Raw genomic sequence first — 24,176 nt, 5'->3', positions numbered from 1 at the left:
ATGGCCTAAGGAACTATTGAGGTATGTAAGACTATTTTTGCCTTTCTGCTAAATGGCCTCAGCTGTTGCGCTTTTTGAATCTCCTGTGTGTATGCATACATGGGTGCGTGTGGGTTTCTGTGTGTTTTATATCTTCCTTTGTCAACTGGTCTCTATTGATGCAGCCCATTTCCTTTAATTTTCTATTGTAATCTTTTGTGGTTTGGGTAAGCCAGATAAACAAACTTGTTAAAGTTTGTTTGAAATAAGAGTAAATAATTTCTGAGAGTTTGAATGTTGAGTTGATGAGTCAGGTACATGACCTTTAGTACATGGTCTTGGTGACATACGTTAGTGTTTGTTGTTCAGAGGCTTTTTCTCTAGCCATGTGCTGTCTAGTATGATATGTGGCTAGCCATATGTGGCTATTAAGTGCTTGTTTGAATTGAGATGTAGTCTAAGTATAAAACATATACCAGATTTCAAAGATTTAGTACAAAGAAAAGAATGTAATAACTTTATGTTGATTATATGTTCAAATGATAATATTTTAGATATATTGAATAAAATATTTAAATTAATTTCACTTTTTTTTCTTTTTAAAATATGGCTGCTAGAAAATTTAAATAACAATTCTGGATCACATTGTAATGGTTGTGGTTCAGGTAACTTATCTTCCTTGATAATAGTCGTGTCCATCTGTGTGAGTTGGTGGTTGTACCACACAAATCATGAGACTAACAGGTACAGTTCCAGCATTTCCTTCTTATCTTGGTGTTAGAAACTGTAAAAGTGGTTAATAGCATGGACTTAGAGTTCAGACTTCAGTTTTACCACTCCTCAGTTGTGTGACCTATGGCAGGTTACTCAGTTTCTCTAAATCTCAGTTTCCTTGTTTGAAATATGAGGAAAACAATACCTAACTTCATATGGGTATTGTGAGGATTAATATATCTATATAAAGCACTTTCAAATAGTGCATGTTGAGTGAGAAATCAGCTGCTAAATTAAACACTGGCTGTTAACTTGTTTGCAGGCAATTTTGGCAGCATTTTCATTTATTGTAGTTGATTCTTATAGGGAGTAGATTCAAGGTCGATCCAGACAATAAAAAGGGTTATACCTTTGGCTATCTTTTTTTTCTTTCTTATCGTGCAGTATTTTTAGTTATATGGGTTCTAATTTGTTCTGAAGAGATAATAGACTTTGTTCCTCCTATTTTAGGCTTTTGATGAGTGAATGTAAACATTCCAGAAGAGCTTGTTTTTTCCATTATGGTTCTGTTGTGCTTAGATGGAAAGTCCGGTTGTTGTGTATCTGGCACTTAGTTTTAACAAACGATTCTGGCTGAGACATTTCAGATTTGATTTTAGTATGGATTAGAGCCTTTGTTTTCATTTTCAGCATACAGTTCAAATATGTAACAGAGAACAAAAGTAGTACTTAGTAGAATCTTTTTCAACTGTCATTAATTCCCTATGTTATTTCCAGTAGTAGTTTTTGAGTAACAGCTTTGTATTCAGAATTTCTTTTGAATTTTCATAGTGCTTAAAAAAAATGCTGTCGTATTTAAACAGCTTAATATTTTGACAGTGATTGGGGCAGGAATAAGATTATCATGTATAAACATTTTCTTTAAAAACTTTCTTAAATCTAGAAAAAAACAAAACAGTACAGAGGTCTATAAAGTTAATACCCCTGTTTCTACCTTTCCCCAAGTCTGTCCTGAGATATAAGCAATGTTAATTTTGGTTTGTAGCCTCCCACACCTGAGAAATATTTTCAAGCCAAGATTATAGCTCTGTAGTTATCTCTTGAAGGGATTTCTCTTTCTCTCCTTCAGCAAAATATAGGCAGACAAACCCTCACCTCCATCTTGAGGCTTTTCTCTACCTAGTTGCTCAAACCAGAAATCTAGAAGGTACTTGATTTCTTTCTTTCCCTCAGTTACCACATCCAAACCATCCACAACTCTTTAGGATTATACCCTTCCCAGTTCAATTTAATCTATGCATTTCTTTCCATCTTCGTTGCCTCTACCTAATCCAAGCCACATTCCACTGGGACTATTACAGTAGGCATCCCAGCTTCCATTATCCATCAGCTCCATGCCCCAACCTGTTTTCCATATGGTAGCAAGTGTTATTGTCTTAGCATTGAAATCCGATTTTACCTTCATATACCTCCACCCACCAAAACCCTTCAGGGGTATCCCATTATCCCATTCTGTGGCATATTCTCCCCTCCCAGCACGCGCGCGCACACACACACACACACACACACACACACACACACACACACGCATGCACGCATGTGCGTGCTCCGTGAAGTAAGGAATATATTCTCTACTTGGCACATACTTTGTTACCAAGCACTTACCACATGCTGAGCAATATTATAAGAGATTTTGATATATTAACATTTATTCTCATAATAATTCTGTGAAGTAGGTATTATTCCCATATTACATATGAGGAAACTGAGTTCCAGAGAGGTTAAGTGCCCAATATCATGCAGGTGGTTAAGATGAACCCATATATCAGCCCAGGCTCTCAGCCTTCAGAATCCTTGCTGTTAACCATTGTGTTGAATGATTTCTTTCTACATAGTAGGTACTTGGTAAACATTTGTTAAACGAATGAAAAATTATTCCCTCTGTGAATGTAAGTTTGAACTCCTTAATTTGGTCTAGAAAGTCTTTCATGATCTGGCCCCTCCCAATACCACTTTCTCTGGTACTTACAGCAATCTAGTCATACTGGCTCTTTGTGGGGCTGGCTTCGTCTCATTCTTTAGGTCTAAGAGATCTTTTATGACCATCTTATCTAAAGTAGGTGCTCCTTGTCATCTCTCTTAGTACTTTGTTTCCCTTTAGGCACTTATTGCAGTTTAAAGTTTTTAACTTGATATATTTATTATCTGTTTCTTCCATAAAGATGAAGGTTTCATGAAGTCAGGTCTTATCTGTCTCATTCACAGTTGTTTCTCCAGTGCCAGCTCCCAGTGCTTGGGAGGATAGTAGGTCCTCAGTAAATATGTATTGAATGTTGAATAAATATATCTGGGTCCTAGGCAAAGAGGTGTATAAAAGGTGTTCTGTGAATGAGGAAATACAGCCCATAGCTTGAACTTCAGTGGCAAGTACTACACAGACTACTGAAATCCTAGAGTGAAGTCTAAATGGCAGCCTATGAAAATAGAATTAATTGTAAACAAACCAGAGCCCTGGTTATTATATCTCCTTTCACTTATATTGAGAGTTTTCTTTTTTCATTCCTTACCACACTTACATATTTTCATTCTTCCTGCTAGTCTTAATTGGAGACAAATAGAGATATTGGTTTGGATACTTATGATTGTAAGTAACAGAAAACTTTGCCCCAAATTGTCTTGAACCACTAAGGCAGCGTATCTAAGAAAGAAGTCTAATAGGAAGACTGGCTCCCTTGTGATTCTTTTGGGTCTGTCCTCTTTTGGTATTGGTTGCAGCCTCAGGCAGTATCAAGTTGGCCACATCAGCCACAGTTTTCTCATCGAAGGGTTTCTTCTTCTGCTGTCTTTATCTTAAGAGTGAGAAACTTTTCTCAGGGGACTGTTTTGTCGATTAGAACTGAGTCACATGATTGCAGTAGGTCTGTCACTGGCAAGAGGACTGGAACTATCATGACTGGCTTAGAATCAGTCAGGATTTACCCCTAGAATTGGGGATTGGGTTATCATCTCCTGTATCACTTGGGGGAGGGAGGAATGGATTCCTGATAAAATAAGTTGCAAGTTCTATCAGCAAAAGAAAGGGGAGAATGGATCTTGGGCAGGCAACTATCAGATTTTGCTGTGTGGCTTCTGTGGTTTGTTAGCTCTATCCCAAGGTGATTTGGAGACCTAATTAAATTTTTTGAGAAAACTTATTAAATCAGAAAGATTTAACTTAATAAGTTTTTTCTATACTGATAACCTTTTTTTGTAATTCAAAGGCTTTCACTGTTAGTAATCAACAGAAAGCTAATAAATAGTAAGGCAGCTGCAGTAGATGAAGGCCTATAGAAAGAAAAAAAAAGTACGGGGTGTCGATAAGTTTGTTGTCTAGTTCAGGAGATACAGTGCAGAGATATGAATATTAAAGTAATAATTCACAGTAGTGATTTAAGAGATCACAAGGCAAGTCATGATTTTTATTTTTTTATTATTTTTATTATTTTTTTTTGCGGTACGCGGGCCTCTCACCGTTGCAGCCTCTCCTGTTGCAGAGCACAGGCTCCGGACGCGCAGGCTCAGCGGCCAAGGCTCACGGGCCCAGCCGCTCCACGGCATGTGGGATCTTCCCGGACCGGGGCACGAACCCATGTCCCCTGCATTGGCAGGCAGACTCTCAACCACTGCGCCACCAGGGAAGCCCCCATGATTAATTTTTAAAAAATAACATAGAGTTGCTGTTCCCTGGGTGTTTGTAAGAGATGCAGAATCTTGGGCCTCACCCTGGATCTGCTGAATAAGAATCTGCATTTTAACAAGATCCTCTGCTGATTTATGTTGACATCAGGGTTTGAAAAGCTGGGTGGGTAATTGGACAGGTAATTGGTTTGGGCTAGAGTGATTTAGAAAGTTCTCTTGGGGGAGAGGCTTGAGCTTGACCAGAAGGGCAGGTGCAGCAGGGGCATTTCAGTTGGAGGATAATGTGATTTTAGTCACAAAAGTGTCCAGATTTATGTTGACTATTGTACAGGATGAATGGGAGGGGATAATGGAATAGTAGTATCGACACTCAAGGATATTGGTGGGGAAGACAATAGGAAAGGAGGAGAGAGACCTTTTTCAAGACCTCATTTTTAAAGGCTATTGTACATGTTTACAAGTTAAAAAAAATTAAATTATTAGCTATATTAGTTGAATCATAATTTGATCACTTACTGAAGGAAACAGAAACAAGCAGCCTTTGAAACTTCTGGAATTGAATTGTCACTCCCATTTGACAGGTTTAACTCTGGATAGTTGTGGGAGAGCTTTTGCACTAAACCTTGACATTTAGCTAAAACAATTGGCTAAATTGTGTATCTTAGCTATTTCTTCTAACAGCATTCAAATAACTTTGCATCTTGATGAGTTTAGTAATAACTATAGATTTTAGTGGGTTATTTCAGATAGGTAAGCATGATAAATTTTGGCTGTGCTTTAATTGTTCCCTCCTTGTTTAAAATTTAAGAATAAAGTGAAGAGACATATTTGTATAGTTTTAAATGATTTCTCAATTCACAGTGACTTAGACTAAAGCAAGAGAACATCAAGTCTCCTGTTATAAGTTGAATCACCAACTCAGAGGAGGAGACATGGCAAGCCCTTAAGACTGAAACTCACAAAATCATGATTTATTGGGGGATGTTTATGAGAAAATGCTAAACAAGTATTATTACAGTTGTGGTAAAGTTGGGGGGTATATTTTGAGTTTCACTGTATCCTATAGTGACATTTTTACTTTGTGTATTCTCAAATTTTTAAATTATTCAGATTAAACTTTGTAGACCACAGGTAATACAAAGGCAGGAACCATGTCTTTTCTTGTTTATCACTGGATTTTCATTGTTTAGTGTAGGTCCTCACTTGGTTGATGAATGATTAAAAAATAAAAATTTTAATTAAAAAAGACTTATCTGCCCTTGGAGATAATACATAAATGACATAAAAAAAGTGGGTTTTAATATAGTTAGAAACTATTTAGAATGGAAGTGGAAACTAGATTAATAATTGAAAAAAACTTTATTTGGAAATAATTTCAAACTTACAGACAAGTTATAAGAATAGGAACAGTACAAAGACACCTTTTACCCAGGTTTACCTATTGTTAACATTTTACCCCATTTGCTTTGTTACTTACTCTTTCTCTTGTAAGTTGTGTACATTGTAGCCCTTTACCCCTAAATACTTCAGTGTGCATTCCCTAAGAGTAGGGATATATCTTGTATTACAGCATAACAGTTATTAACTCTGTAAATCAGTCTCCACCATACCCCTCAACCTCCCCTTTCCAGAATAGGAAACTAAGACCCAAAGAGATTAAGTGATTTACCCATGGTTATATAGTTTCTCAGTGAAAAATGCAGCCTATTTTGCAAGTCAAGTATTGGTTCTCATCCCTAAATCACAGCAGTATCTTTTCTTTTTTTCTCTTGACAAGTCAAATCACTTAACAGTATAATATACTAATTAAAATTTATAATTGTTCTTCTAAAACCAGATATAACCATCCTGCAGCAAGCATAAAGGACTTGATCTATAAAGGACTCTGGGTCATCATAATTGTCCTTGACATTGTATTTGGTCTTAAGATAAGCTGGGGCATCTCTGGTGGCGCAGTGGTTGAGAGTCCGTCTGCCGATGCAGGGGACACGGGTTCGTGCCCCGGTCTGGGAAGATCCCACATGCCGCAGAGCGGCTGGGCCCGTGAGCCATGGCCGCTGAGCCTGCGCGTCCGGAGCCTGTGCTCTGCAACGGGAGAGGCCACAACAGTGAAAGGCCCGTGTACTGCAAAATAAATAAATAAATAAATAAATAAAAAATAAAGAAACATTAATGTTATATTGTTTTGCACTAAAAGGTACTTGCGTCTGCTTCTTAGTTTTTGTGGAATGAGAGTGTTCTTGAATTTGAGTGTCTAGGTTTTAAGGGGCTCTAGGCTAGTTTGGTTTAAGTAACTTGGCTTTTGCCAAGTGTGAGGTAAGGTAGCATAGTGTGGCATTACTTAAGAGTATGAGAGGAGGCTGTTATTTATCAAATCTGACCCCAACAAATGGTGACTAGGTTGCTGGCTTACAAAGAGCAGAGTCCAGAAGGCATCATGAGGAATTCAGAGTTTAACCATGGAGTAAACATCTTTCCAGTCTTTTTTTTTTTTTTGGCATGTTTTTCCTCCATGTCAGTGTTTACCAAAATATGGTCTGCCTACCAAATGCATCAGAATTAGAATTGTTTGGAGTGCTTGTTAAAAATTGCAGATTCCTGAACCCTACCACAGACATACTGAATCAGTGTCTGGAGGTGAGACCTGGTAATCTGTGTTTTAAACCCATTTCCTTATGGATTTTTATGTATCCTAAGAGTTCTAGAATCCTGCTCCTATGTAGGTGTCTTTCGTTTTCAGGGCTTTTCCACATTCATTCTATAACTTGTGTTTTACTTAATTTTCATATGTTTAGGGTGGGAAGGTTTTTGATTGCTTGCTTTTTTGTTGTTAAATGAAAGATTCATGTGCATGGTACAAATATCGAAAAGTATGAAAGTGTATACAATGCACAATTCCCTCCCCGTTCCCCTGTTTTAGAGCATTGTGCTATTCTAAGCCCTTTAATATAGTAATTCATTCAGTTCTTCCAAACAATCCAGTGAGGTAGGTCATGTTACTGTTCCCATTTTATAGAAGACAAAAACAGGCCCAGAGAGGTTAAATCACTTTTTCAAAGTCACACAGCTAGGAAGTGCTGGAATTGTCTGTGAGTCTGGCTCTTAACTCTTAACCACCATCCTCTGCTGAGTGAGAGGATATAAGGATTAACTAGATTAACACATGTGAAGAGCTTGTTTTGGGAGAGTATAGAGTTCATCTTCAACATGGTAAATGTTTCAAATGAACTCTTAACAGCCTACCCTGGAGTTTCATCTAAGCCTGGTATCTAATCCTTATGTAATTTCGAACTAATCAGTTCTCTTAATTGCACAGGCTCTCTTCTGGAGAGTAGACTTCATGAATTGGTGATACTGAACAAGAAAATGGTAGCAACTGAGGTCCTTTCAGTGTCCTGTCATTGGCTGTCTGTCTTTTATTTACATAAAATACATCCCAGGCAGAGCTTGGGATACGGTAATTCTTCCATTACATATCCTTTGCTTTATTTATAGAATTATTTCTATGATATGTTTATGGCCAGGAAACAGTGATACATTCTTTACATGGCCAGAGATTTTTGACACCTTCTCAAATAGAGGATATCTTTGCTTCACTCCATTTAGTGGACTATTTAAACTTTATATAGACCATATTTCTTAAAGCATTAGGGCATAATATATGTCATTTGGAAGAACTTAACGTAGAAAATACTTAGATTCATTCCCCTCTCTTATTTTCTAAATGATGTAACCTAGGGATTCTAATGACAGTGCTAGAACTGAAGAACCTGTTGTTAGGCCTTGAGTTCTGTGCATGAAGTATCTTTAACGTCAGGTAACATTTACTGAACTCTTACCATGTGCCAGGAACTGTGTGTACCTTAACTGATTTGATCCTCATAATATCATGTAAGTTTCACAATGTTAAGTATTTTACCAAAGGTCACACAGCTAATACTTAGTGAAGTCAGGATTCAAATCCAGATGTCTTAATCTAAACATTGTTATTTCCTCCATACTCTGCAGACCCTGTAGAAGGATAACAGCTTATTAAACGTGTAGACTCTAAACCTTGGTTCCAGCATGTTTAGCAAAAACTGAAGAAATAGATAATAGAAGCCAGGTGACTTCACCCCATTTATTGTGTTGTTTTGTGACTTTTAAGTTAATCTAAATCAAAGGAAGCCATTTTGTGAATTTAGACAGCTAATTTAGATAGAAACCACGTTAAAGGTAAGTGAGCTCTTAAAGTTTTAAAGTTCATTCTTTCAGCTACACACTGTTCTCATACATTCCCTTGAAAATATGTCAAGGAAAATATTGATAAGTTAATGGTCAGGAGCCCATTCTTACCTTCAGGTCCCAGCTTCTCTTTCTCTTCCCCTAGTCATAGTCATCCCTCACCCCCAGTCCCTTAAACACAAAGAAATAAAGAGGACCAAGTTAAAGCTCTCTTTCTAGGGTGTTTTTTTTTTTTAATTTAGTTATTTATTTTTGGCTGCATTGGGTCTTTGTTGCTGCACTTGGGCCTTCTCTGGTTGCGGTGCATGGGCTTCTCATTGCAGTGGCTTCTCTTGTTGCGGAGCACAGGATCTAGGTGCGTGGGCTTCAGTAGTTGTGGCTCGTGGGCCCTAGAGCGCAGGCTCAGTAGTTATGGTGCACAGGCTTAGTTGCTCCATGGCATGTGGGGTCTTCTGGGACCAGGGCTCGAACCCATGTTCCTTGCATTGGCAGGTGGATTCTTAACCACTGCGCCACCAGGAAAGCCCCTCTCGGGTGTTTTAAAATCTGACTATTCTGAAAACTGATTAAACTGGGTTTTCTAAGTGAGCAGTTCCTTAACCTTGAATTAGTAAAACATTAAAATATTTATGGCACCTACCACTGACCCCTGTTCTGCAATGTAGGAGTTAATCAAGTAGTTTCTGAATAAATACTGGTATTAGGCAATTCAAGAATTACAACAGAGGTGGGGCAGGGGAAGGGTGCGGAACAGTGAGTGTATGAGAAGAACCCTAGATAGCAAATTAAACAAAACTACCCCTTTTGTAAGAACAAAACCTAAATGAATGCTAAGGTTCATTATTTGTCTGGAATTGGTGGTTATTTCTGTCAGTGGTATTGTTCATGTTTTTGCTTTGATTATTTGGATTTTGTAATTTTTAAGAAATATAGACATGTATGTTTTCTGTAATATGAAGTTATAGTTTAAAAACTATGTATTGCAAATTAAAATTTTGTCCAGTATGTGATATTTATACTTGTAATCTGTGTCTATGTATTTTATTTATTTTTTTATAAGATTAAAAAAAATTTATATATATATATTTATTTATTTTTGGCTGAGTTGGGTCTTTGCTGCGCGGGCTTTCTCTAGTTGCAGCGAGCGGGGGCTACTCTTTATTGCAGTGCGCGGGCTTCTCGTTGCGCTGGCTTCTCTTGTTGCGGAGCACAGGCTGATGCACGGACTTCAGTAGTTGTGGCACGCGGTCTCAGTAGTTTTGGCACGCGGACTCAGTAGTTGTGGCTTATGGTCTCTAGAGCACAGGCTCAGTAGTCGCGGTGCACGGGCTTAGTTGCTGCGCGGCATGTGGGATCTTTCCGGACCAGGGCTTGAACCTGTGTCCCCTGCGTTGGTGGGCAGATTCTGTGCCACCAGGGAAGTCCTGAGTCTATGTATTTTAGAAACAGCTTTACTGAGATATAATTCAGATATTATTCAGTTCAGCCATTTAAAGTGTACAATTCAGTGTTTTTTTGGTATATTCACAAAGTTATGCAACCGTCACCACAGTCTAATTTTAGAACATTTTTATCACTCCAAAAAGAAACCTTTTACCCATTAGCAGTCATTCCCAACTCCCCTTTCTTTCCTCCCCTCTACCAACCCTAGGCCACTGCTAATCAACTTTATGTCTCTGTGGATTTGCCTATTTTGGACATTTCATATAAATGGAATCATATAATATGTGGCCTTTTGTGACTGGTTCCTTTTATTTAGCATAATTTTTCAAAGTTCATACAAGTTATAACATGTATCAGTAATGTATTGCTTTTTATTATCAAATAATATTCCACTTTATGTATATATATCACCTTTCATATATTTTTAATTTTGTTTTTTAATTTTTGTAAATTTTATAGAAATATAGTTGATTTGCAATGTTATGTTAATTTCTGCTGTACAGCAACATTACTGTTATACATGTATATATTCTTTTTCATGTTCTTTTCCATTATGGTTTATCACAGGATACTGAATATAGTTCCCTGTGCTGTATAGTAGGACCTTGTTGTTTATCCATCCTATATATAACAGTTTGCATCTGCTAATTCCAAACTCCCACTCCTTCCCTCCCCCCCACCCCGCCTTGGCAACCAGAAGTCTGTTCTCTATGTGAGCCTGTTTCTGTTTCATAGATATGTTCATTTGTGTTGTGTTTCAGGTTTTACATATAAGCGATATCATATGGTATTTGTCTTTCTCTTTCTGACTTATTTTGCTTATCATGATAATCTCTAGGTCTATCCATGTTGCTGGAAATGGCATTATATGGTTTAGTAATAATCCATTGTATTAATTTTGCTTTTCAAATTTAATATATCTGAGAAACCTCCACTTCTGGGAAGATGGATTAGATGGTGGTGGTGAGTTTCCTGGGTTTTTGCTTCATACATCCCAGACTTGGCACTATAGAACCCAGCAACCCAGAAACTCCCAACAATTGTAGACAGAAACAACAACAAAAACTCTGACAAAAGACTGCTCTCTCTAACCAAAAAACCAGGAAAAGGGGCAGCCTAAGCAGGACAGAAAACTTTCAGACAATAGCTGCTCTATTCCAAACACCACAGGAAAAATCTATGGTCCTGTTTTCCACCCATGCCAGCGAAGGCCGAATGGGTTAGCCCTGACTCCACCCTCTGGTGGTGTGATGTCATTTAACAAATCCTTTACTGATGGGCATTGGGAGATCCCCAGTGTTTTGCTATTATAAACAACACTTTATTTTTCCTTCCTCTTGTATCCTTGGACATCTGTATAAGTGTTTCTATAGAATAAATTTCTAGACATGAAATTGTTGGGTCAATAGCATACAGTGAAGCCTTCAAAAATGACCATTAGATGACATTAAAATATGGAAATATATAAGAAGTATTAAATTTTCTATCTATCTTCTTTCTGTTGTTCAGATTGGGCAATTTTTATTATTCTGTTTTTCAGTTCACCAATTCTTTCCTCTGTCCTCTCCATTGGCTGTTGAGCCCACCCTCTGAGCTTTTTATTTCAGTTATTGTATTTTTCAGTTCTTAAATTTCTGGTTCTTCTTTGCATCTTGAATTTCCTTGCTGAGGCTATTTTTATGTTTATTTTAAGCTGTTCATAATTGCTCATTGAAGCATTTTTATCATGGCTGCTTTAAAATCTTTGTCAGCTAATTCTAACATTTATGTCATCTTGATGTTGACATCTTTTGATTGCATTTTTTCATTCAGTTTGATATGGTTCTTGGTATGACACGGGATTTTCAGTTGAAACCTGAACATTTTCTTATTATGTTGTGAAACTCTGGATCTTGTTTAAACCTTCTGTTTAAACTTCTCTGACACTCAAATAAGACTTCTCTGACATTGCTCTGGAGGGGGGTGGGAGAGAAGAACGGCAGTGGGAAGGAGAAGCCAGATGGACATAGACATCCAAGTGGAGATAGAAGTCCAGGTGCCCCACTTGGCCTCCATTGATACCCAAGGTGGGAAGGCTCCTCATTATTGTTGGGCAGGGGTGAGGGTTCCAGCTCCCCATGTGGTCTCCACTGAGACCCCAGTCGAGGTGGCCTCATTACAGCTGGTTGATGTTGAAAGTCCTGACTACTCTACTAGGCCTCCTCCTCTGACACCCCTCTGCTTCCCTCTCTTCCAACCAAGAAAAAGGGGGGTTTTCATTACTGGCTGGCAGGGTTTAAAGCCTGGCTCCCTCTTTGGCCTTCTCTGATACCATCCTGGTGGGGGCATTACAGCCTCCAGAGGGTTGATTATATTAGTTTGGGAATAAAATATTTTAAAAAGCTGTATAGTGTGATCACACGTTTAAAAGAAAAAAGTAGTGTGTACATAGAAAATAAAAATCTAGAAGAATAACTAGTGAATGGTTCAAGGGTAGGGGAACTCTGACATTCTGTAGTGTTTCGGTTTTTATTTTAAAAAGAATAGAGGTAAAAGACCTATACTCAGAAAACTATAAAACACTTATGAAAGACATTGAAGACAACAGAAACAGATGGAAAGATATGCCATGTTCTTGGACTGGAAGAATTAATATTGTTAAAATGACCATAACACCCAAGGCAATCTACAGATCAGTGCAATCCCTATCCAAATACCAATGGCATTTTCCACAGAACTAGAACAAATAATTTAAAAAATTGTATGAAAACACAAAAGACCCCAAGTAGCCAAAACAATCTTGGAGAGAAGAACAGAGGGGGAGAAATCATGCTCCCTGACCTCAGACTATACTGCAAAGCTATAATAATCAAAACCGTATGGTATTGGCACAAAGACAAACTTATAGTTCAATGGAACAGGATAGAAATCCCAGAAATAAACCCATGCACCTATGGTCAATTAATCTACGACAAAAGAGACAAGAATATACGATGGAGAAAAGACAGTCTCTTCAATAAATAGTGTTGGGAAAACTGGAGCCACATGTAAAAGAATGAAATTAGAATATTCTCTAATACCGTATACAAAAATAAACTCAAATTGATTAAAAACCTAAATGTAAGACCAGATACTATAAAACTCCTAGAGGAAAACATAGATAAGTGAGGTTTTAAAGTTTTACCTTTAGCATGGATTCTATCTAAATTAGCTGTCTAAATTTATAAAATGGCTTCCTTTGATATAGATTAACTTAAAAGTCACATAGAACACTCTTTGACATAAATTGCAGCAATATTTGTTTGGATCCGTCTACTAAAGCAAAGGAAACAAAAGCAAAATAAACAAACGGGACCTAATGAAACTTAAAAACTTTTGCACAGTGAAGGAAACCAATGCCAAAATGAAAACACAACCTATTGAATGGAAGAAGACATTTGCAAATGATATGACCGATAAGGGGTTAATATCCATTAATATACAAAATATATAACCAGCTCATACAACTCAACATTAAAAAACAATCAGATTAAAAAATGGGCTGAAGAACTGAATAGACATTTTTCCAAAGAGGAAATGCAGATGGCCAATAGGCACATGAAAAGATGTTTAACATCACTAATAATCAGGGAAATGCAAATGACAACCACAATGAGATATCACCTTACACCGGTCAGAATGGCGATCATCAAAAAGAATGCAAATTGCAGATGTTGGCAAGGATGTGGAGAAAAGGGAACCCTTGGACACTATTGGTGGGAATGTAAATTGGTGCAGTCACTGTGGAAAGCAGTATGGAAGTTTCCCCAAAAACTAAAAATTGGACTGCTATATGAGCCAGGAGTCCCATTCCTGGATGTATATCTGAAAAAGCACAAAAACACTAATTCAAAAAGATACATGCACCTTAATGTTCATAGCAGCATTATTTACAATTGTGATGGTATGGAAATAACCTAAGTGCCCATCAACAGATGAATGGATAAAGAAGATGTGATGTATGTATACAATGGAATACTACTGAGCCATAAAAAAGAATGAAATTTTGCCATTTGCAGCAACATGGATGGACTTGGAGGGCATTATGCTAAGTGAAATAAGTCAGACAGAGAAAGACAAATACTGTATGATATCATATGTGGAATCTAAAAAATGCAACAAACTAGTGAATAAAACAGAAGAAGCAGACTCATAGATATAGAGCACGAACTAGTGGTTACTAGTGGTGGGGGGGAAGGGGCAACAGAGCGGTAGGAGTAAAAAAGAGTTATTTTGGGATTATATGAAATCATGTGTGTGAAATTTTTGAAAATTTTAAAGCAGTATAGAATTTAAAGAATTTCATTTAATAAAAAAAATTTTAAATGAGTGTATATGTTACTGTTAGAAGCAGTAAAAAAAAGGCGTAGTTTTTTTAGATGCTATGTGTTCATTTTTAACATTAATAAAAACTGGATGCAGAATAAGGTACCCTGATTCCCAGTGTAGTATGCTTTCCATTATACCATAATATCCTCCTCACCTCCTCAGTCAGTTGTACCAATAGGTTGTATTTATTGTAATTCATACTGAAGAGAGTAATTTTGATTCTTTAACTTTGTTGAAATGGAATTTTATTAGTACAACTTGGATTAAAGGAGGGAGTTTTTGATTTATGACTATTGGACATCCGAGTTTTTCCACAGTTTCACTCTACTTTATGAAAACATCATCTGGCTAGTAGCTGCCAATTTTCTAGTGCTGTTATGACTTTGGAAAAACTTAATCATGGCAGTACTTCTTATTTGAATTGTCATGAGTTTTAGGAGAGCAGTTAATACAAAGGCGTTTTCCAGATTTATCCTGAAGAGTGCACATGCAAAGTTATTTATTTATTTATTTATTTTTGGCTGCGTTGGGTCTTTGTTGCTGCACATGGGCTTTCTCTAGTTGTGGTGAGCAGGGGTTACTCTTCGGTGCAGTGTGCAGCCTTCTCATTTTGGTGGCTTCTCTTGTTGTGGAGCAGGGGCTCTAGGGCACGTGGGCTTCAGTAGTTGTGGCACGTGGGCTCAGTAGTTGTGGTGCATGGGCTTAGTTGCTCCGCAGCATATGGGATCTTCCTGGACCAGGGCTCGAACCTGTGTCCCCTGCATTGGCAGGCGGATTCCCAACCTCTGCGCCACCAGGGGAGTCCCCTGTATTATATTTAATCAGGTAACTGCTTTTATTTTTTTTAACTCCCCTCCATTTACCCACTAGTTTAGGAATTAATGACTTTACTAATGTAGCATTTTACTGAAATGCCTTCTGAAGTTTTTGAGACTTACTTCAGGATAATAAACAGTACTTCTACCAGCATCTTTGACTGACTTGTTGAAAGTTAGTTTCTGGCTCTATTCATAGACTTTATGGTGAAGAGGGCTGTGTTGGCTGCTAGTGAGTGTCAGAATGTTCTCTTCCAGCCTGCTTGCTCGCTCTTTCATTTTCCCCTCCCCCTTCCCTCCTTTTTAAACTTGGGGGGCATACTTGATGGAATTCAAGATTTGTCCCACTCTAATTTTTAGGAAAATTGTGTTATCGTAGAGCTCAGGGAAGTCAGCTGCTTCATTTATTAAGTATGATTACAAATAACTTATTATAAAGATATCTTTTGTTATTTTCTTGTTCCCTGAAGGAATGTGTAAACAAGGTATGGGATTTTTATAATGAATACTTTTTAAAAAAATATTTATTTATTTGTTTGGCTGCACTGTGTCTTAGTTGTGACATACGGGATATTTTAGTTGCAGCATGTGGGCTCTTAGTGCAGCGTACGGGATCTAGTTCCCTGACCAGGGATAGAAGCCAGGCCCTCTGCCTTGGGAGTGTGGAGTCTTAACCACTGGACCACCAGGGAAGTCCCATGAATAATTTTGCTTAATGTGGGGGAGGTCGGCAGTTATTTTACCCTTTGGAGAGAGGCACACGTTTCCCTTTTTATGTTGCCCTGTAAAGAATACTGTTTCATAGAACAAGAAATGACTTACGTTTCATAAAACCTATGATAGTCTTTGCCCTGACGCAAGGATATATGTACCCCCTAGGGATTGATTGGACCTGTGCTGTCCAATAAGGTTGCCATTAGCCACGTGTGGCTGTTTAAATATAAATTAATTAAAAGTAAATAAAATTCAGTTCATTTGAACTAGCCACATTTTAAGTACTCATTAGCCAGATATCACAAATAACTACTGTATTGGACAGTGATAATTCAGATACTTTCTATCATTGCAGATAGCTCTCTTGGACAGCGCTATATTAGACTGGCCATTTCTAAGAAAAAGAGGCGGGAATTCCCTGGTGGTCCAGTGGTTAGGACTCTGTGCTTTCACTTCCGAGGGCCTGGGTTCAATCCCTGGTCAGGGAATTAAGATCCTGCAAGCTGTGCAGTGTGGCCAAAACAAAAAAAAAGAGAAAGAGGCAAATGAAAGACCTGAATTTCTTCCTTCCACAATGCAACTTTTCCTGTCTCCTAGTACCCTTGACTAAAATTCAGGAAAAGGTCTATTGTTTTGTGTATCATTACTTTGGCCTTGTTTTTTAATGTTTATTTCTGTTTCCAGGCTGGCAGTGATGGTGAAAGCATAGGAAACTGCCCCTTTTCCCAGAGGCTCTTCATGATTCTTTGGCTCAAAGGAGTTGTGTTTAGTGTCACAACTGTTGACCTGAAAAGGTAAGATTTGGGTATCAACTTGATGTTCTCAGTTTGATCCTCTCCTCATCCCTCACTTTGCTTGTATATGTTCTATAAAGAAATGTATTAAAGTTCAGCTGATTTATGGGCACATTTAACTTGTATAAGTATTATGGATAATTCACAATGTAAGTATATTGCTTGTGGCCTCTCAGTCTTTTTAGGAGCTTATTGTATGTTTACCTTATAATATCAAGAGCAGCACCAGGAGCTGTTTTAGGGTAGAAGCAGTGAAATCTTTGACTTTACAGATAAACATGTAACTATGCAGAACTTTCTAAGCAGACGACTTCTCAAATGTGCTCGTAGACACATGGCCTGTACAATCTGGATCTTTAAAACCAAGAGTGGGATTTTTGGAGGCTGATTACTGCTGTGGTCTTTTTCATTTCATCTACTTTTCAAAGCATAATAGGAGTTTTCTATAATATGATTTTAACCATATTTGATTAAATACAATTAAGAATAAGAGCAGTTATCTATGGCCCTGTGATTGTTCTTGCTAGGTGAAGGGTTGTTTCTGACTTTCTCTCTACAGACCAAAGTGGAGAGGGCTGAGAAGAGCCCTGAGAGCAGTAAGCTTTTTTTACTCAGTAACTTCTATTCTCCCTTAGCAAACAGGTCTGAGGTGAAGAACATTCATACTTAAAAAAAAAAAAAGATTTAAACCAAGGGTTGAGAACACTTTTACCAATAGAAAATCTGGGATTTGGCAGTGGAAATGTATTCCTCTTGACACAAATGCCACAAAGCAAAAAATGCTTTGCTACTTATTTTTTAAGCTTATTAGACATGTGCAGTGTCCAAGAAAAAATAATGACAGGCTATCACTGGATGGGGAGCAGAATTCATGAACATTCTCCTTCTGGGCATCACAATGTGAGAATTACCTGACAGCTGTAATCCCATTCCCTGTTCTAGGTTAGCATTCTCTGGGACCCCTGTCAGTTCCTTAAAATTTATTTTTTACTTCACTTAATTGAGATTTTGCAGACTTAAAATCTATTTATTGAAAATAAGCCATAAAGTCTTCCAGGAACCCCTTTGGTTATATATATGAATGTAGAAATAAGCCTCTGGGAATTGTAAGAACTACAGGCTCATTTGAAGACATACCTAGCTCATATTGGACAGAGCTATTGTAAGAATGAAATAATTTATATAGTTACCCTTCTATTACTGTTTTTTTCCTACATGCATTCACAAAGGGAGTTTCCCAATATAACTCCTAAAAATAGACCGTGCCGCCAAGAACACACCCTTAGTGTGTCTTAAAATACATGGATTTCTCCTATTGCATTTTTGGCTTGGAGCAAGTGAGTTGACTAACATGCTTTGAAAAAGCCTTCTTTGAACAGCTCAATACAGTGCTTGATTGTGGTGCACACCAGTAATAGAACCATAAACGATGGGAATCTGGTTCAGAAAAGGAAGTGAACTCATAACGGCTGTTTCTAAGTCATCTGTTTCACTTTTCGTTTACAAAGTTTTGATGGCATTATTCTTGGAAGTTGATTGATATTTGGGGATTTGTATATGTTTAGGAGTAATGTGCCCTACATGTAAAAAGTGACACATGGGAAGTAGGATGAAAGATTCAGGGCCTCCTAATTAGAAAATTTGCTACTCAAAGAAGACATGTGTTTATTTCCTAGAGCTTTGTGTAAAATCTACAGAGAACACTTAATACTGGAGCCTATATTCTTTAGCTTTCTTTAAAAGTCTTAGGTCTACAGTACATATAAAAAAATCCTTCTTAAGGTCAATTAAAAGTGTACAAGTAGTACATGATAATGAGTCCCCTTCATCCCTAACCTTGGTCATCAGGTTTCCCTTCACAGAGATAATTGCATTTAGGTTTGCTCTTTACCATCCTTCCAGACCTTTTCTATGAGTTTACATGCTTATATATATAGTCTTAAGTAAGATTTCAAAGAGAAGGTACCCCAAGAGAGTGAACGTTGGCTCAAAAAAAAAAACCAGTGTAAATAAAATAAAGTTGTCACAGAGGACTAAAACATGCTGTAGTAAAAAGTACCTTTCATAATATATTCTTAACTTTAAAACTTTAAATATGATTGTTTTTAGAAAGCTGTGGGGGAGAAAGATTTGGTGCCTACAGTGCTTATTTTCCTGCTTTTCCTGATAATTGCCTAATTTCTTGGTGAAATGTACTGATCCCAGAACAAACTGGCGGAGAGCAATAGAACTCCACTGAGAGCTTTTTAGAAGCCCACTCTCTGCTCTGAAAAAATTATTGTTAAATGACATTTCATCCATAAGAACACTGTGTAACACGTTCTCTTTGAAGCTCAGTCGGTGTTAGTGACTATTCTGGTGGTATTCATATGCCCCTGTGAGGCTTGGAACAACCTCCCATTGCTTCCTGCGAGTGCTGCCTTCATACTTTTGTGGGAGTAATTTCTAAACCTAATTTTTTGTTTATGCTGCAGTCGTATTACAGAACTTTCAGATTTAAAAAAAAAATAGTTGCCAGGCTTTAGGAATTCAGGTTTATATCAACTGCCATTTGAACAAAAGCTTCAGGTAAATATAAGTGAAAATATTAAAATATGGGACACATTTCAGGATGTTATCATGTGTCATCAAAAGGGGAGCAACCATGGCATAGCAGAAAGCGTTAGGGGTAGAGACCTGGTTCTGTGTGGAGAGAGCCCTGTCTCTGATTTCGCTGGGCAAGCTGTCTCATCTTCTTGGAGGTCAGTTACCTCATTTTTAATCTCAGTAAGAAAGAAGGGAAAAATAAACTAACATTTCTTCATTGTCTATTACGTGCTAAACACTGTTCAGGGTACTTTTTACTACTGTTATCAGACCATTTTCAGACCTATTATTGAATAGAATTTATTATTTTTATCACACTGGTGTTACAGGGCCTTTGTGGCTGACAGGTTCATGGCAGTGATCAAGATCTTTATTTGAAGACTTCCATTATCTTCATTATGCTCAGAAGTTCTTAAATCAGAGATCAGCATCATTAGAGCACAGATAAGCCTGAGAGGTAGGCTGGGGGAAGAGAAAGAAGGAAGCGTGAGAACAGTAATAAGAGAGAGAGACAGACACACATACATATACACACTGAGACATTGACTTGGATATAGCTGAGTGTGGCCATATAGTTGTTACGGTAAACTCTTCTGGTTTTGGGAAATGAGAGTGGAAATGATAACTTTAAGAAATAAGCTTTTTATTGTAAAAGCAGTGATATCTGCTATATTACCAGTGAATAAAATTCCTCCTCCATGATATTCTCTGAGAAAATAGATAAATTGGAGAAAACCACTTTAAAAGTCTGGGAAATACTTGTTTTCATTTTTCCCATTCCCACCTTAAACATTGAAACTGTCTCATCCTTTGTGGTGTCACCAGTTCCTTCTGCTTCAGAAGTCAGCATACCATTTGTAACATTGTATGAGTCAGACCCACAAGTAAATTGCCATGATCATGGCATAAGGTTTTGCATCATTATTATAATAGTTTAAACTTTAACAATTTTGTTATAGTTTAAAATGTTACAGCAGAACTATAAAACTGATAGTTCTGTATATCTTAAAAGGAGTGATAAACTCAGAACAAAATCTGATTTCCAAATAGATTCTTCAGGTAATTTGCTTTCATTATCATGTCTCTGTGGTTCTACCCTTCTGAAAATAGTCTTCAGCAAGTTGAGAGATCAGTTTGAGTTCCAGGTACATCTTCAGTACACAGCAGCATGAATAACACATACAGAGAGACTAAGTGGAGTGGAACAGGCCAGCCTTTTAGAGAAATCATTTCCTGCTGCTGGTCAGTCAGGGAAGTACAGACTCTGTTCTTCCCCTTTGTAAAGTTGACTTGAGCTACGTGAAGACCTTGTTAGAATGGTCCTACAATTCAAGATATGGGTCTCATGAATGCATTTTGAATCACATGTATACATACCCTGTGTGTGTGTGTGTGAGACAGAGAGAGATAGAGACAGAGACAGACATAATTTCACTGCCACTGCCACGTCTTTATGTTCTTTTTCAAGATAATTTCAAAGATGAAAAATCCTGTTGAGGCCACTAAGAGCTGAAATAGAAAAATGGATTGTTAGTGAAAGGTTTTCTAAACCTGTTGTCAGTATAAACTCTGCTTATAAACTATAAATAAAATCTGTTGAGCATTATAAAAGCTGAATTTGATACCTTTTCATGGGTGCTATTTTGTTCTAAAATGATTGCTCCACAAGTTGACATTAAAGTAGACAGAGATCAGCAGTATACCACATTTAATCACAATAAGTAAAATCCTTTAACTGGTTAAACGAACGGGACACACAGACAAAATACTTAGTAACTGGGATCTTGGTGTGTGTGGTTTGATGTTCACAATTCAGTCATTCAGTTAGTGACTTTAGTATTAGTCAGAATATAGCAAATCTAGTGAAGGATAATTAATAGGAGTAAAGTGATCTGAAACCAAAGATTTGTGTTGTTATCTTTTTTTGCTTATTTGCCATCTGGTGTCCAGCATTCTCTTGATTTGTATGAAATAATTCTATGCCTTGAAAATCAACACCTTTAAAGTTTTAAAAGGGAACTCAATTAACGTGTGAGTCTACATACTTCGTATTTTTTTCTCTCCATTTAGTGAGTCAACTGGTTACAGTAGGTCATTTTTAAGGACCAGCTCCAGTGTCCTGTGGCTGTGCTGTACTCATTTTATACCAAGCAGCTGGAACCGAGCCACCAGCCCGAGGGCCTCCAATTGTTTGTGCTGAATTAAATTTTAATTGCAATTAAGCCACTTAAGTTGCTTAAAGTATTAGCTCCTATAAGATGTCTCGTTTTCATTCCTGTCTTTCCCTTTCTTTCTGTATCTTATTTTAGTTTTTTCTTTTTTTTTTTAATGAGTATTCACCATCCAGTTTTTAAATTTTTTTAAAATTAAAAAAAAATTTTAAACATCTTCATTGGAGTATAGTTGCTTTACAATGTTGTGTTAGTTTCTGCTGTATAACAAAGTGAATCAGCTATATGTATACATATATCCCCACATTCCCTCCCTCTTGCGTCTCCCTCCCACCCTCCCTATCCCACCCCTCTAGGTGGTCACAAAGCACTGAGCTGATCTCCTTGTGCTATGCAGCTGCTTCCCACTAGCTATCTGTTTTACATTTGGTAGTGTATATATGTCAGTGCTATTCTCTCACTTCATCCCAGCTTACCCTTGCCCCTTCCCATGTCCTCAAGTCCATTCTCTACATCTGTGTCTTTATTCCTGTCCTGCCCTGCCCCTAGGTTCATGAGAACCTTTTTTTTTTTTTAGATTCCCTATATATGTGTTAGCATACGGTATTTGTCTTTTTCTTTCTGAATTACTTCACTCTGTATGACAGACTCTAGGTCCATCCACCTCACTACAAATAACTCAATTTTGTTTCTTTTTATGGCTGAGTAATATTCCATTGTATATACGTGCCACATCTTCTTTATCCATTCATCTCTTGATAGACATTTAGGTTGCTTCCATGTCTTGGCTATTGTAAATAGTGCTGCAATGAACATTGTGGTACATGACTCTTTTTGAATTATGGTTTTCTCAGGGTATATGCCCAATAGTGGGATTGCTGGGTCATATGGTAGCTCTATTTTTAGTTCTTTAAGGAACCTCCATACTGTTCTCCATAGGGGCTGTGTCAATTTACATTCCCACCAACAGTGCAAGAGGGTTCTCTTTCCTCCACACCCTCTCCAGCATTTATTGTTTGTAGATTTTTTGAAGATGGCCATTCTGACCAGTGTGAGATGATATCTCATTGTAGTTTTGATTTGCATTTTTCTAATGATTAGTGATGTTGAACATCCTTTCATGTGTTTGTTAGCAATCTGTATATCTTCGACAGAGAAATGTCTGTTTAGGTCTTCTGACCATTTTTGGATTGGGTTGTTTGTTTTTTTGAAATTGTACTGCATGAGCTGCTTATGTATTTTGGAGATTAATCCTTTGTCAGTTGCTTTGTTTGCAAATATTTTCTCCTATTTTCGTCTTGTTTGTGGTTTCCTTTGCTGTGCAAAAGCTTTTAAGTTTCATTAGGTCCCATTTGTTTATTTTTGTTTTTATTTCCATTTCTCTAGGAGGTGTGTCAAAAAGGAGTTTGCTGTGATTTATGTCATAGAGTGTTCTGCCTATGTTTTCCTCTAAGAGTTTGATAGTGTCTGGCCTTATATTTAGGTCTTTAATCCATTTTGAGTTTATTTTTGTGTATGGTGTTAGGGAGTGTTCTGATTTCATTCTTTCACATGTAGCTGTCCAGTTTTCTCAACACCACTTAATTGAAGAGGCTGTCTTTTCTCCATTGTATAGTCTTGCCTCCTTTATCAAAAGTAAGGTGACCATATGTGTGTGGGTTTATGTCTGGGCTTTCTATCCCATTCCATTGATCTGTATTTCTGTTTTTGCATCAGCACCATATTGTCTTGATTACTGTAGCTTTGTAGTATAGTCTGAAGTCAGGGAGCCTGATGCCTCCAGCTCCGTTTTTCTTTCTCAAGATTGCTTTGACTATTCGGGGTCTTCTGTGTTTCCATACAAATTGTGAAATTTTTTGTTCTAGTTCTGTGAAAAATGCCATTGCTAGTTTGATAGGAATTGCATTGAATCTGTAGATTGCTTTTCGTAGTATAGTCATTTTCACAATGTTGATTCTTCCAATCCAAGAACATGGTATATCTCTCCATCTGTTTGTATCATGTTTAATTTCTTTCGTCATTGTCTTATAGTTTTCTGCATACAGGTCTTTTGTCTCCTTAGGTAGGTTTATCCCTAGGTATTTTATTCTTTTTGTTGCAATGGTAAATGGGAGTGTTTCCTTAATTTCTCTTTCAGATTTTTCGTCGTTAATGTATAGGAATGCAAGAGATTTCTGTGCATTAATTTTGTATCTTGCTACTTTACCAGATTCATTGATTAGCTCTAGTAGTTTTCTGGTAGCATCTTTAGGATTCTTTGTGTATAGTATCATGTCATCTGCAAACAGTGACAGTTTTAATTCTTCTTTTCTAATTTGGTTTCCTTTTATTTCTTTTTCTTCTCTGACTGCTGTGGCTAAAACTTCCAAAACTATGTTGAATAATAGTGGTGAGAGTAGGCAATCTTGTCTTGTTCCTAATCTTAGCGGAAATGCTTTCAGTTTTTCACCATTGAGAATGATGTTGGCTGTGGGTTTGTCATATATGGCCTATATTATGTTGAGGTAGCTTCCCTCTATGCCTACTTTCTGGAGAGTTTTTATCATAAATGGGTGTTGAATTTTGCTGAAAGCTTTTTCTGCATCTATTGAGATGATCATATGGTTTTTATCCTTCAATTTGTTAATATGGTGTATCACATTGATTGATTTGTGTATATTGAAGCGTCCTTGCATTCCTAGGATAAACCCCACTTGATCGTGGTGTATGAT

The 24,176-nt window shown here is 37.3% G+C and overlaps 1 protein-coding gene across 1 annotated transcript in view; it reads left to right on the top strand.

Moving 5' to 3' along the window:
- CLIC4 (CLIC family member 4) overlaps positions 1–24,176 on the top strand; it is an 83,665-nt gene that overhangs the window by 23,727 nt on the left and 35,762 nt on the right. The window contains exon 2 of the mRNA XM_022551726.3: positions 16,599–16,708. Coding sequence (XP_022407434.1) covers positions 16,599–16,708 — 110 coding nt within the window. The remainder of the gene's footprint in view (positions 1–16,598; positions 16,709–24,176) is intronic.

Source organism: Delphinapterus leucas, chromosome 1 (assembly GCF_059928025.1).
Source record: "Delphinapterus leucas isolate spDelLeu-1000000601 "Yukka" chromosome 1, BTC_Dleu_Yukka2, whole genome shotgun sequence".
NCBI lineage: Eukaryota > Metazoa > Chordata > Mammalia > Artiodactyla > Monodontidae > Delphinapterus > Delphinapterus leucas.
The sequence above is the reverse complement of the archived record's forward strand: the minus strand, read 5'-3'. Positions and strand labels throughout refer to the sequence as shown.